Source organism: Ammodytes marinus, assembly GCF_949987685.1.
Source record: "Ammodytes marinus genome assembly, chromosome: 5".
NCBI classification, from domain to species: domain Eukaryota; kingdom Metazoa; phylum Chordata; class Actinopteri; order Uranoscopiformes; family Ammodytidae; genus Ammodytes; species Ammodytes marinus.
In genome coordinates, this window is record NC_137234.1 from 13,822,928 (window position 1) to 13,837,825 (window position 14,898).

General features: G+C 41.4%; 1 protein-coding gene across 1 annotated transcript; it reads right to left on the minus strand.

Moving 5' to 3' along the window:
• Positions 1-11,363: 11,363 nt before the first annotated feature.
• Positions 11,364-12,569, minus strand: lrrc10b (leucine rich repeat containing 10B; the record flags this gene model as incomplete). The annotated part of the gene is made up of 1 exon (XM_080027601.1): positions 11,364-12,569. One exon carries the CDS (start codon positions 12,567-12,569, stop codon positions 11,364-11,366), a length of 1,206 nt encoding a protein of 401 aa, XP_079883727.1.
• Between the last annotated feature and the right edge of the window lie 2,329 nt (positions 12,570-14,898).

The window sequence follows — 14,898 nt, forward strand, 5'->3', positions numbered from 1 at the left end:
TCAGGGGGGAAGGGAGCGAGGGCGTCTCGAGGTCAAACCCAGTAGCACTTAAGTTTTGCGTTCCATGTTTTTTTTTTTAGCCTCTCCTGCTTTTTGGCCGAGCGGACTGTGATCTTACTGGTTGTTCTCCTCTGCCCATCAGTGTTACAGAGTGTGTTGGGTGGAAGGAGCCATGGAGCTGAGCTCTGATTTTGTTCCATATTAAAGAATCATTTTTCTACACCTGTGTCCAGAGATTCACTGCCCTTTCTGTCTTTGTTTTTTTTTAAAGGTGATTTTTAGAGTCATCGGCACTGGATATAAGCTACATGGCCAAAAATATGTGGACACCTTGAAATTGCAGTTATTAGCGATTGTTCAACATCTCCAACCCGTAGGTGCCCCCATGCTGCAATTGCTGATACAATCAGTTGATTCATTGATCTGTTGACCGACAACTGATAAAATGTTTGCTACAATTCTAATTATCAATTAATAATTTAAATTAAAAATGATTAGCTATGCAAGTGGATCGGCTTTTGCGATGGCACCACTTTGCTCCAGAAATATATCAACAATTATTGGATGGATTGACACGTGCAATGTTCCCAAGAGAATCCGTCTGGACTATACCATCAGATGGCTTTTCATGAAATTAGCTACAGATATCCAAGGTCCCTAGAGGACACATTAAAACAACTTTGCGTCAACATTATACCTGCTAAACATCGGCATTGTCATTGTGAGAATGTATGCACGTTGGCTTTGGTATTTAACAATCAAAGCAGCTCACACAGCCACAAGCATGGCTGTACATGTTCAGTCTTCTTCAAGCTTAAATGTGAATATTACTGGATTCCCACGTTCTCTATGATAGGAAACACAATATCTTTGGGGTTTGAACTGTTTGTTCAACAAATGGATGGAGATTGTTAACTATCACAAATGACATTTTCAGATAATTATTTTTTTAAACCGTCAAATCAATGAAGAAAGTAATCATCAGATTAATCGATCCATCATGAAAATTGATAGCGGCAGCCTTCTGGAAGATGTTGGATAGGGCCTTGATGGTTGGGTCAAAATCTTCAACACCAAATGGGGCCAATCATTTTCTTTGGGAAACGGGAGAGGACCTTCCCCAAGATGTTGTCTAATATGCTGTAGTATTTCCCCTATTGGGATAAAAGGGAAAAATAAATAAAACAACCAAATGTTACAGTGGTTTCCAAATCCTTATGGCCTTATGTTGTATCTAGGACACACACTAGTTCAGTGTGATTAAACTGATGTATAAATAATTAGAGTCTGTAATGACACCATTTCAATTTAACATGTTATAACATTTGCTGATAAAGAAGGCAATTTGCAAAGGTTGTTTTGGGCTTTGTGAGCAATTAAAAATGTAAAGTGCAGGGCGCCGCTCTGAGCAACACATCAGCCAGCTTGAAGGTAAACCAATCACACAGCTACTTGCTACACTTTGCCGGAATCTTTCATCTCCTTTTCAAGGATGATGACAGAATGTGTCATTCATTACTCCCAGCATTGTTCCTACAGTTTGGTTTCATTCTGACATTTTGCCTTTCGTTCAACAGCTTTGTGTGTTTTGGGTTCAATCCAGCAGACATAGAAAAGGCCTAATTGCACAAATATTAAGAGGCGCTTCTTGCAACATCAATATGATAGTAAAAAGAGATTGTTTTCCTTTATTCTAATCTGTCTCTCATCAGATTAGAGAATAGCCTGTCTTGCACCTGTCACCTGAAATAAGTGTTTTTACTTTAAAAGTCCTAGTTTATGCCTGAATTCCCCTCGGCAGCTGACTTAAACTTAAAATGGAAAAAAGAGATGACAAAGCAGTTTACTCCAAAACCATTCGTGCCAAATTTGCCTATTAAGTACAGAAGTCAAAATGGAAGAAGGCAGGAGATAAGACTCAGAACAGTGGGGGCGGTGATGCGAAGAGAGAGCACCTCTGAGACCTGACACACAAAGAGGGGTCTTAGCGCCTGAGCTGTCTCTTTATGTCTCTCTGAATATTAATTCCATGCTATTTCTATGGCAAGACATAGAATCAGGTTATTGAACCGACAGAGAAACCCGGGGCAGCGCGGTGTCAGGAGCAGGAAACACAGACTATAGCACTGAGCCAGCCAGGCTCCTGCAGACAGGGGCCGAGGTTCCATCCCTCCCTGAACTACAACAGACGGCTGCAGGCAAGCCAAACGCATCAACTCGACGGGAGCCCCTTGCTTGCATCACCTCCTATCTATTTTTAGCACCACTGCACTCTCCTCCTTTCTCCCCCCCTTTAAAGCTGCTTCTGTCTGTTATCTCAGGTGCAAACTGTTGCAAAAAAAGGTGCAGCTTTTCCCCCAGCATTGTTGTCAGTTTGATGAATAATCTGGCCTCTAACTGAGCCTGGCTCCAGCAGCACATAATTATGTTATTTATGAATTAATCAGATTTCTGTGTTGCAGAGATGAACAAACAGGCAGCAGGGCTTAGAGTCTGCAAGTTTTTTTTTCATTCTAAACAGTGAACAGCAGCAGGTGCTTGCACTGATCAGTCCCTGCTTTCGCAATCCTTAGCTGAAGTTGTTCTAATAAGAGAAATCCTCTGATTTAATATGTGCCTGGAAGGAAAATAGGCGCCTGGTCTATTCCGGCTGTATGGATCCCTGAAAATGTATAATTAGAAATGCCAATAATGTGCACATTGTGTTTAAGAAAATAGGAGCAGGAAATGAGACTGTCAGTTTCAATAATGCAGGCGTTCCCCTGTAGTTATTTTTTTTTTGTAGAAGATAATGAACAGTTCCAGGCTTGGCAGGACAGCACATCAGGCGAGAAGCACTGTGGAACGGCAATAGAAGCAACAGCTTGGTAAAGATAGGCTCCGTCGACTGCCAGCGTCGGACAGATGGAGGGAGAAAAAGGAAGAGAGAAGTGATGTGACAGAGGTGAAGATGCAGCGCGAGGCCGAGGAAATGAGATGAGAAGAGGAAGTGAGAATTAAAGGCAGTGTGTGAGAGGAGATGATGTGACTGTAATGCATTGTCTGTCGGGTTCGCTGATCCACTGGGTGAGCAGGTTGTCATGGAAAACCCCAGATAGATTTTCTACTGTAGGCTAATTCAGAGTCTGCCACAGTGAAGAAAATGAAGAATGTGTTTTGTGCTGTGTGTTTGAAGAGTGTGTGGGATCTGTGAGACACAGCAGAGCTTGTGAAAGATCCACTGGAATGACATCACACTCATTTAGAATATAAATTCCTCCTTTTGACAGTTAATTATACAGGAATATAAAAGGTATATGTATTCACCCAGGGGTGAATGTCCTCTACATCAAGCAAACAAATGTGTGCATAGGTATAGATGGTGTACAGATATTTCCTCCTGCGAACGCCGGGTGATAACTCTCTGTCCAGAACAGAGATTTTTATTTATTTATCAAGATGTCATGCAAATGTCAAGCCATCCATCACTATACATAACCTTACATCTTTTTCTGGGCTGGACTGAAGGCAGAACCACTGTGGCATCACAGTGCCATCCAATGGACACACAGAGAAACTACCCAGTCTGGTAAAAGAGCTGCATGAATAACATTGAATAAAAAACACTTAATTATACACACGTTACAATGCCACAACGCAGTCCATTTTAGCCATACATATCACAAATTCTGAAATGTGTGACAGAAGGCTACAATCTGTACATTACACAACACCCTATATTATGAATAAATAAATATAAAGACTTCATTGTACTGTATATACTGTATATAACACAGTGTAATGTAGTTGTAAAGTAAATGTTACATAAGAAATAATGTAGTGATCATGCAAAGCATCCATGACTGGGTATATGAACAGATGAATGACAATACAACACAGTTCATAATAATACAGGATGAAAGTACTGAAAATGAATTCACAATGTTCTCATGTTAATTACATTTAGGTAAATAATTAGCAGTTACATGTTTATGTGTGGTATATAAAAGATCAATGTGATACTACATCGATATTACAATAATATCAATTGTATATCATTCATTATCTTCAATGTAAATAATGTGATATTGTTCAATATACAATGAAATAAGTGTAAAATAAATATGCAATATAGTAGAGCACTAAAGTTTTTGCTACTGCTAATATTTTTGGGCCCTCTTGCAAATAATAAAAACATCATCACTGAAGATGTGTCCAGAAGAATCAGTAGATGTACTTGCACAGCTTGTTTATTTAACAATTGAGGATTAACTCATACAAAATAATAAGAATTTCTACATATTTGTGTTTAGGACTAAAATAAACACACAAGTAGATTAGCAATTAGCATGAGGCAGGTCTTTTATAATATTTGTTGTCACAATAACAAGCTAACTACCAACTATGATACAGTAGGTCGACCTTCTACCAACCTGACAGCTCTTAACACCTGAACACCACCTGCTGCCTATCAGAGTTTGGCTAACATGTGGAAAAGCTTAAATAAAAAGTTAAAAGTGCTGAATAATGCTTGAAATGTCCAGCTTCTGCCACTAAAAAGTGTGTTTTTGGAAGTAAAATATCAAATCAATATCTGCTGACATGAAGAAAAGAGAAGAAGAAGTCTAGACATGTGAAAACCATAACTGCAACAGTATCCAAATGATATTATAACGTCAACTTTAAAATCAACATAAACAAGGAGGAGGTTTTGTTGCAACAGTCTTTTTTCTGCACTAACAACTTAGTTTTCGGGTTTCATTATAAAGTCCACAAAAGTTGCTGAATGTTGTATCAACTTCAGGATTAATTTATGGTGAGGCAACCCTGTCAAAATATGATCTATAGTGTTACTTGTAAGCAGCCAACCTTTCACACTGTAGTCATTCCTCAGTCCTGTAATGTTGCTAACCCTTGTGTGCTGAATCTCCTAGCAACGCAAACCTGTTTACTTACAAAACCACCACAGGACAGAGAGGTGAGAGGGACAACCTGCAGGAGTTGCAGGTACGTCAGAGGGCCTAAATGAAGTTATCTTCTTCTGGGTAATTTATATCCATACTGCAAATGAAAACATCTGTAATAACTGGGCTGCAGAGCTGCTGTTACTTAGAACTTTCCTCTCAAAGAGCAATCGATAGGAAGGCGGCACTTATTGCATTATTTCTTTGCCACAGCCTCTGTAATCACTTCTGTTGGATGCAGTCAAATCTTTAAAAAAAACAAATGGAGCTACAGTTTGTTTGCTGCTTTTATTTGTGTTTACAAATGCCCTGAGGATCTTTGCTATCCATCACTGTTGTCAGTGGAGGTTTCCATTACAGCAGTCTCAAATGGCCGGGCAAGGGAGGATAGTAATGCCAGCCAGCAGGGGACGACTGACCAGCTACACAATTGAACCCTACAATACTTCTCAGAGGGCCTCATATGGGGAAATAGTGCAGGGTGAGAGAACGAAACCATTAATTCACATTAAATGATGTAGTCAGAGAAGTAACTCTTTATCACATTGATAAGAATGTAACTTTCTGATGGACAATATTTGTATATTTTATGGCTGTTTTAGACAAGGGCGGGATTAACTACTCTACTTACCTCGACCATCTCAGTGGGACCGGCTTCACATTAAACCAGAGACCTGCCATATATTACAGGCCCAGTCTGGACCTCATCGACAACCCTCAGTATGGGTAAGTGTCAGGGCCGTTGAGGGCTTTGCAGGAACGTGGCCCACAAAAACTAAATGTAGGCCTAGAGGTTTGTCAAAGGCCAAGTGTGTTCAATGTGTCTTTGTGTGTGTGTGTGTGTGTGTGTGTGTGTGTGTGTGTGTGTGTGTGTGTGTGTGTTAACTCTAGTACCGTAATTAAGGCCAACTCAAGGTACCTGTACTTTTCTGGAGTATTTCCCTTTTAAGCGGCTTTGTACCTTTTGCTCCACTTCATTTGTCTTATAGCCTTAGTCATTTTTTAGATTACAGTGTTTCACTTGCTTCCTGTCCTGTGAAAACCATGTATATACAAATTAGGTGATTGTTAATTTTTGTTATTGTTAATTATGAAACATATATACATTAACACAGCGGTCCTATTTATCCTGAAATATCTTAGATAAAAGTGAAATGCCAACAGGGAGCATTTTATTGCGGAACAATTACTTTTACTTTTGATAAATTAATTTAGCTGATAATACTTACATATTTTTAACTTAAGTATAGAGTTTTGATTGCAAGACTTTTACTTGGAGCGGAAATGTCACAGGTAATGTATAGTGACCTCTTTCACTGCTGGTTTTGGTTTTATTTTGAAATGGCCTCTACTTTACACCCACACAGGTGTTTTCAGTTATTCCGGGTGATTAAACCTCTGCAGGTAATTAAGTGAGGTCACCTTTTTACTGAACATATTTTTACACGTCACAGTAGGAAAACAACACAAAATCAAAATGATTGAATTACCTGTGTGACAGTGCACAACTTTTAAGAGACACGTCTAGTTAAAAGAGGTTGTGGTCATTTTATTATTTTTTTAAATCGAAATAATAATAAAAGTTTATTTCCCTGTTAATCATAATGATAATAGACTTGCCACTGAAACTTCTTTCTACAAAATGAATAGTCATTAGTATACAGCTATAAGGTTACAAATGCTGCTCTTTTTTAAATCGGTGCAATAAGCACCATGGTCACAGCTTTAACTACCACTGACTGAACTATTGTCATAAACAAGTTAGGCAACTAAGACTAAACCTATCAGCACTGCTAGAAACTGGAGACAACAAAACAAGAACATTTCAGTTAAATGACTCTCTTTGTCTCTCAGAACATTTTGATTGCACACTGTAATATCTTCATTATTGTTTGTATTTGTGTAAACCTATTTTCTGACTCAATTGTCTAATATGTCTTCTGTTTTCGTCTGTAGACTCTTGTTATCCGGTGGTTACATGTCTCAAACTAAATGCCACTACCGGCCTCACACCCCTCCCAGTAGTGTTTTACCAAACATCGTAAAAAAACAGAGCGAGAGCGGCTACTACCAGCTGAGAAATACTCCCAAAACAGACACTGTGGACAACAAGGTTGGACTTTAGCCCTTGTGTGTTTGTGTTCCCATAAAACATGAATACTTAACAGTAATTTTTTCTCATTATCTGTCTTCTGTTCAGACAGAATACCAAAGATATTTTCTGCCTCATCGTCTCACACCAACAGGTAAATTAAGAGACTTAAAAAGACAAGCTAAAGAGGAAAAGCTGATATGGGAAAGACAAATCATAATAAAATACAACACATTTTGATTTGATTTGTTGGGGTTTTTAAATGTCGTTGCAGTTTCCCAGGATTCCAAGAACACTGTGACTGTGGGTCCGAAAGGAGAGAGTGGTTTTACCGAGGGAACAGACCTTCAAATAAACACATTTCAGGAGAAGAACACTCACATTGTATGTATTATTAATAGTCTTTTTTTGTAAATATGAATCATACAGTATATGATACTATTACTACTCCATATTTACATCTCACACAACATTACAACTGCTATGTCTTTTATGTGGTCCGTATTTCCCCCCTTTCAATGTCTTGTTTCATGTTTTTGTATTTTGCTGCTGTTCAGGATGAACCTCGCTGGACTCACAGCTCAGTGACGAAAACAGACTTCTTGCTGCCGTGCTTCCTGCAGGTTGACCCCAACATAATTCACTCTGAGCTCTATTTCACATTTTGTATTATTTCAATTGTCAATTGTGTCCTTATTGAGAGGACACAATTGACCTTTGATTTTAACATTATCTGTGAGTTTTTTTTTAACAGTGTCTTTTCTTTCTGTGTTTTGTGGTTTAGGGCACTGAGGCTAGAAAGGGCCTGAACGATTTATCTTGTCGAGAAACGGGATACACCCGAGGTTCCAAAGCTCCCTTGGCCTGTCCAGTGAGTATCACCCCTCCACCCCCCAAAAGAAAATCACCTCCCCCCCACCGCAGCTCGAGCAGATTTATCAGACTTTTAAATCTTTGCCTCTTCTCTACTAGTCCTCCCAACTGCCATCACCACAGAGTAAAAAGAATGCTCCGACTGAGATGACCATTGGAAAAAAGGTTATATATTATTCTTTTACGTTTTTTTTCTCCTTTTTTGGAGCTGCTTTCTGTTGAGAACTGTTTTAAGTAGTCTGTTGTTGTGTCGTTCTAGGTGCCCACTGGCTCTCTTCTTAACGCTACGAACAAGAAGGTGTTCCCTAATACACCTTTTGATTGTTCACACTTCACTACACATTACAAGAGCATGTAAGTGTCATACTTTCAGATGTTGTTAAGATTAACAACCTGATGAAATGTAACAGCATATTATTATTCAAGCAGTGTTTATAAATGTTTAGTTAATAAATATCCAGCTAAAAAAAAGTTATCTTCACCAGGTTCGATCGTCGCGCTGAATATGATCAGTTGAAATCTGGCCACACTTATGGAGGAATCATCGGTGCAAAAATGGACAATGGCTACAATCGCCGAGACATTCACAGGTACGCAAAACAAGCTCCACACAGGAAGTCCTGTCATCATGCATACGTGTCCTTTCACTCACACAAGCTTCTTTTTTTGTATTTCACAGGTTCATCTATAGGGGCTTCTAGTCTCATCTCAAAAATAAAATCACAATGCATCACTCTGTTTTTTTTTTACTTTACTATAAAAGAACCAGTCTTTGTGCATAAGTAAAAAAAATGTGATTTAGAACTGTTGCTGTATTACATTTCCTTCAATCAACTTCTGAACACCTTAATCACTCAGCTGTCAAAAAAGCATATCATTTTCCTCTCATTTGTGAGGTGCCTCTTGCATGAGTTGAAAAGCTGCCAGTCAGACAGCCAAAAGAGGGAGTGAATGAGACTGTGCATTGTCTTTGAACGCCTCACCGTCCCTGACCTACAGAGAATGAGAGGAGTGTAAACTAATAGGAAAAATAATTACACTCTGCGCTGAGTGTGGCAATGATTCCTATCGGCGTCTGCGGTGTGTCAAACTGTCTTTGCCACCCACAGCTGTGAAGCAAGCAGCACAGCACGGACACTTCACTATATACCCCTCCTCCTCTCTGGGCCTTTACATTATCAGCACATGTCAGACAAACACAGTGCTCCGTCAAAACAACATTAAACCGCACAGTGACAGCAAAGTATGGATAGTAGATCATGTTTAATTAGCTGCCTATACAGTGTCCTGAGGTCGGTGAGATCATATACTTAAAGGATATGTTAGGCATGCTAGCAGCCAGAGGGTTGGCAATGTTGGTGTGTCAGTCTGTCCACCATTTTGGATTCCTGTGGTGTCATCAGCAGGTGGACATTTACTTTGAAGTGATGCCTCAATATCGAATGGTTTGCCATGAATTCTGGTGCAGACATTCTTCTCCAGTGTGAGGATAAATGCTCCTATGTCTTATAGCTACACAATGTCTAATAGCTACACAATGAAGGGAATTAAGAGCACCTTGGGCTCTGGGAAGCATCGATTAGCATTTTTCAGTTTTCTGGCATTGTATAGACAACAAAGGGATTACGCAGTGGAACAGTTTATTAAAGCTATAATGTGTAACTTCTGTTGCCCCCATGTAGAATTCTGAGGGATTACAAAAACACTGTCTGCGCAACTACATGAGATAAGCCTTTATTGATCGCGCATGGATTTTATTCCTTCTGCTCCAAGTACAGTTGTTTTCTGAGCAGAATCATCAAGGGTCAGGGGGCGACACCAGTTTGTAAACGCTGCCATACTGAGAAATAGAGAGAGGGTTTGTGGAACTTACAGGCTTAATCAACTCATTTGGCAATCACTTGAATGTAACCAACATTTATTTATATTAAAAAGTTACGCACTGTAGCTATAAAATAATTATTAGCTGCAGCCCTAGACATAACACAATTACCTCTACATGTCAAATCTATGGTTTAATATGTACAGTACAAAGGGGATTCTTGCAATTAAGAGATTCAAGAAAAAGCAATCAACAGTGTGAATCCGCGCAGACAAGCGAGTCGAGACACGTCGCCTCACGAGGCCAAGCATTAATATTTCAGCACCTGGATAAATATTTCACTCTTTCAATGAGATGTGAGAAAAAGAGATATGTGGAGGTAAAGAGGGTCGGATTACATAGGAGCCCCACATTAATAATGAGTGCAGGGATGAGAGCGGAACACAGGCAGGGCCTGCTTTACATAAGGGACGGACAAAGACCAGGGGTCGTCAGTGAGTGACAAAGGTCATGGCGGACCTGAGCATCTGACCGGCAGTGGCCTTCAGGTTTATTTGGGAAAAAAATCACCTGCTTGATTATTTTGTGAGTCTGTTTCATGTTTGGAGCCTCCCTATGGACTTACCTTTTATGGTGAGGCACCCCAGCTATTCACCCCTCTATTAATCCTGCTCGCCTCCCTCTCCCTCCTGGCACTGACGCTCGCAGGTCTGCTTACACAACACTGACAAGGGTAGGGGCGCTTGTGTTTAGCGTGTGTCATAAATATTTTGCAAATCTAAAACTAATACACACATTTACATGCACACGTGGTTTTTAAAAATAGCCATGAGCCACGAAGCCAAGGTGCGATGGCAGGCACATAAAACAGACACTGGCCGTGACGTGTGGAAATACTACAGTGTGTCGGGCAAGTACAATTGAGGCACATTTTAACATAAATAATAGACACCGACGTCACCAGCGGAGTTACTTTTTAATAATGGAAGACTTGGTGTCCTGTGTACACTCGAAAACAATCCAAATGCCTAGTAGCCATACACACACATACACACTCACACACACCCTCCACCTGAGTCCTGCTCTGATGTGGTCATTTGCAGCAGATTGAAATGTCACAGGTGCCTTTAGTTCATAATTCCATAATGCCTCAATAGTCTATCATTTTTCCAAGTTAAAGGTGCAGTCAGCAAATCTGTAGAATGCTTGTTGTCAAAACAACTTGTGTCAGATACCCGTCTACGCTATTTGTGTATACTGAAAAAAATCCAATTTTAAAATGCAGCCTAGGCTCTGTAAACTGGCATGTTGCTGGCTACAGTGGGCCTCTTTGTTTACATACCCTTTGTTTACATACCAGTTTTACAGAGCCTAGGCTGTGTGTATCGACACCCCAAAAAAATCTCAGCGCTCACACAGTACGGAAAGGTAGCATGACATGATATTCATTGATTTTGACAAAAAATATTTTGACAAGCGTTTTTCCGGAATTGCTGAATCCACCTTTAACCACAGATTAGATCATTAATTAGCAGCACAGTTTAGAGAGTCGCACATGGTGTGGATTTCCTGTCATTGACCTCCACCTGCCTGCAGATCATCTGAGTCTAGATGCACGAGGGCTTAACTTTCTTCAAGCTCCATCTTTCCTCCCTGTGTCGTCTAGCTCCTCATACTGGTAGTCCATCTGCGCCCTCTCATACTCCAGCTCCTCTCCCTCATACTCAAAGCCTTCGCCCTCACAGATCAGCTCCTCCGTCTCGTATTCAACCCCCTCTGAGTCGTATTCAAGCTGGGCTCCGTCGTACTCTGGGACCCCCTCCTCCTCCAGCATCTCCTCTCCCTCACCTTCCTCCTGCCACTGCTCCTCTTCCTCGTCCCCTAAAGTCACCGCGGCTTCGTCAGTCGCGTGTTTGGAGTTGGAGCTGCTGCTGTTCTTGAGGATGCCGTGAATCACCGGCTCCTCTTCCGCCATCGCCATCTCTTCCGCCTCTTTCTCTTCGGCAGCCTTTCGTCGCCTCTCGATCTTGGCTTCGCGCGCCTCCAAGAACTCGGCGGCGCCTTCCCCGACCACCAGCACCTCCTGGCCCACTCTGGGAGGCGTGTCCACCGGGTTGTGGTCGTAGGAGAACAGCTGCAGGGCTTTGAGACGCTTCAGGCTGGGGAACTCTGTGATCTTGTTCTTGTCCAGGTCCAGGATCTCCAAGTTCTCCATGCGCAGCAGCACGTTGGGGAAGGTCTCAAAGCGGTTGCCGTAGAGCCACAGACCCCTCAAGGCCTCCATGCGCGTGAGGTCGGAGGGCAGCGTCTTCATCCGATTGTCCCCGAGCTGCAGGGACTTGAGGTTGGGCAGGTCGTACAGCTCCCTGGGGAACATCTGGAAGTAGTTGCTCTCTGCCCACAGACAGCGCAGACTCTGCAGGTTGCTGAGCTCAGGCGGGAGGCTCATCAGTCGGTTGCTGCCCAGGTAGAGGCGGGTGAGGTTGGTGAGCTGGCAGACGGCTGGAGGGACATCCTCCATCTTGTTGAAGTCGAGGGCGAGTATCCGCAGCCCTTGCAGCTGGGAGACACTGTCGGGCAGAGTGCGCAGTCTGTTTGCGCACATATACAGCTTCTCCAGATGCATCAGTCCACAAACTCGTTTAGGCAAGCGCTTGAACTTGCGGTAGCTCAAGTCCAACACGGGATCTCCGCTCTCAAACATCTCCTCCACCCCCAGTGGAAGCTCTTCCTCCACCTCCTCCGCTTCTTTCTTCTTCTCTGTTATTTCTGCCTCCTCGCCATCCTTCCCTCCCTCCTCGTCTTCTCCTCCCTCTCCCTTACCGGAGGAGTTGCCCATGCTGTGTGGCCTACAGGCCCCTGGCTCCTAGACAGTGAGTCAGGACACAGTCATCTGATGAGATAGCGCCTGTGACAGGTTAACCCTCGGCCTGGGAGCCGCCGCTGCTTTGTGGCTGAACGAGTATGCTGCGAACAGCATCATGGTCCGAGCCAATCAACACTCTTACAGCCATGCCACAGCAGCTTGTCAGGTGTCTGTCCGTCCTTTCATCTACAGCATGATCAGAAAAGATCTAACAGTGTGGAGTAATAGTAACTATAGTAGTAGTAATAATAGTAATAGTAATAGTAGTAGTAGTAGTAATAATAATAGTAATAGTGCTGCTGGTAGCTGAGATCAACAATGTACAGCTGAATTTTGAGCTGAAACTGAACTCTTGCAGTCCTTACCCTTTCTGATCCTCTTTAACTTCCTCGAGACTTTCAAGTGAACGATAACATGCAGCTTCGAGGTCACCAGTTCGCGTGACCTCTTTCTATCGGAACATAGGAGAGGCAAATGCCACTTTACAACACTAGTCACTTTGTTGTCCCTGTTCCTGCCGGGTGTCGCTGGATAAGTCCACAGTGTGCGCGCAGCTCAGTGCCTGAGACAGCAGCAGAGAAAGACAGTTGATGACACTCCGTTCAGTAGTTAATTATGCGGCTGCTCACATCAGAGGCCGAATTATAATCCGAGCCAGACCAAAAAATATATAAAAAAATGGCGCATTCTAAGTGCAGTACGGACAGCAGACTGACTGAGCGACTCTTCTCCTCATGTTAGCCGCTACTCTCCATCAGTGGGAACTAAGGTTTACATTCAACGGCTGCTTTCCTCCTCCCTCCCTCTGTAACCGGAGCACCGGAGCAGAGGGCATCTACATCACATGGTCAGTTTGTGTGTGTGTGTGTGTGTGTGTGTGTGTGTGTGTGTGTGTGTGTGTGTGTGTGTGTGTGTGTGTGTGTGTGTGTGTTGGTCCATTATACAAAACAAACCCCGAGCTCTCCATCTCTCCTTTCGCTCGAGTTTTTTATAGGCTACATAATTTTTTCAAGGATAGGAAAACATACAACCTAGGGGTAACATTTTACATTATGGTACACAAAAGTGTTGTACTTTCACATAGTTATGCAGTATATGCCAGTCACTATAGTAGGCCTAACTACTGCAGTTTTTTTAGTAACTACAACACAGATGCAGTAACTACTATATGCATATATAGTTAGGCCTACTAATAAATAATTTATTACTACATAGTTATGCAGTTACTAGCCTATATGCCAATTTATTGACAATTTTATATTTTGGCATAAAGTAGTTACTGCATAACTTCTAGTTGCTATAGTTACTAAAAAAAGTTGTAGACCTACATACCCAAGTGCTGTTTTGCAGTTTATACTCACATAGGACTACATAGGCATATATTGGCCAATTTTTTCTTTCCATACTTTCCTGTTTTGAAATCCCATTTTCTATCTGTTATCTTTGTCAAGTGACCATTTACAGTAATGTCCTGTAGTGTCTACACAAAAAAGAAAAAAAGCTTACAGTAGAAGACCAAAAATACACAATGTTGAAATGTTGTAATAGAGTACCTCTACTTAATTGCTACTGTACTTAAGTACAATTTTATGGTACATTACTTGAATGATACTTCCTTCTTCCTCCACGTAGTAGTTCTTATTCCAGATGAAGTTTTACACAAGGTTAACAGATTAAATACAGATACAATACAGATACAACTGTATTCAAAAAAAGTCAGAACTCCCACATCAGAATAACAAACGTCCCTGAAAGACATTATCCCAACTTTGAATTCAACAGGGGAACATTTTAATTTTTTTAAATAGCTATTTTAACTGTCTATCTAAAGTATGCTGAAACCAATTGTAAGATGTTGTATTGCTACCTTCATTTAAAGGATCTTGATACTTCTACCACTGTAAATACATAATCACACACAATAAATCGTAGACCAGTAAAAGACCCGTAATCATCACACCGTCCGTTGGACACTCCAAAGATGGTAGCTCCACTTCTGGTTTCTATCACACACCACAGACATTAGCTTCCGCAGGTTTTTAGAGACCAGTTAAAAAGCTGTGACGGCAGCCTTCGTGTGACTTTCTGCTCTGACAGAGAACAGACACAAAAATAACAAAATAACCTGTTAACTGGATCCAACAACCCATCCAGTGTTTGACCTGAAAATGTAAAAAGTATTGATGCATTATCTATAGGATAAGCAGTTTTACTTGTGCATTTTTTTCATTGTTAAATTTTTGGGTCACATCCTCAACTGCTTACAACATTGTTAAAAATAACAACTGCACTGAGATTCTAA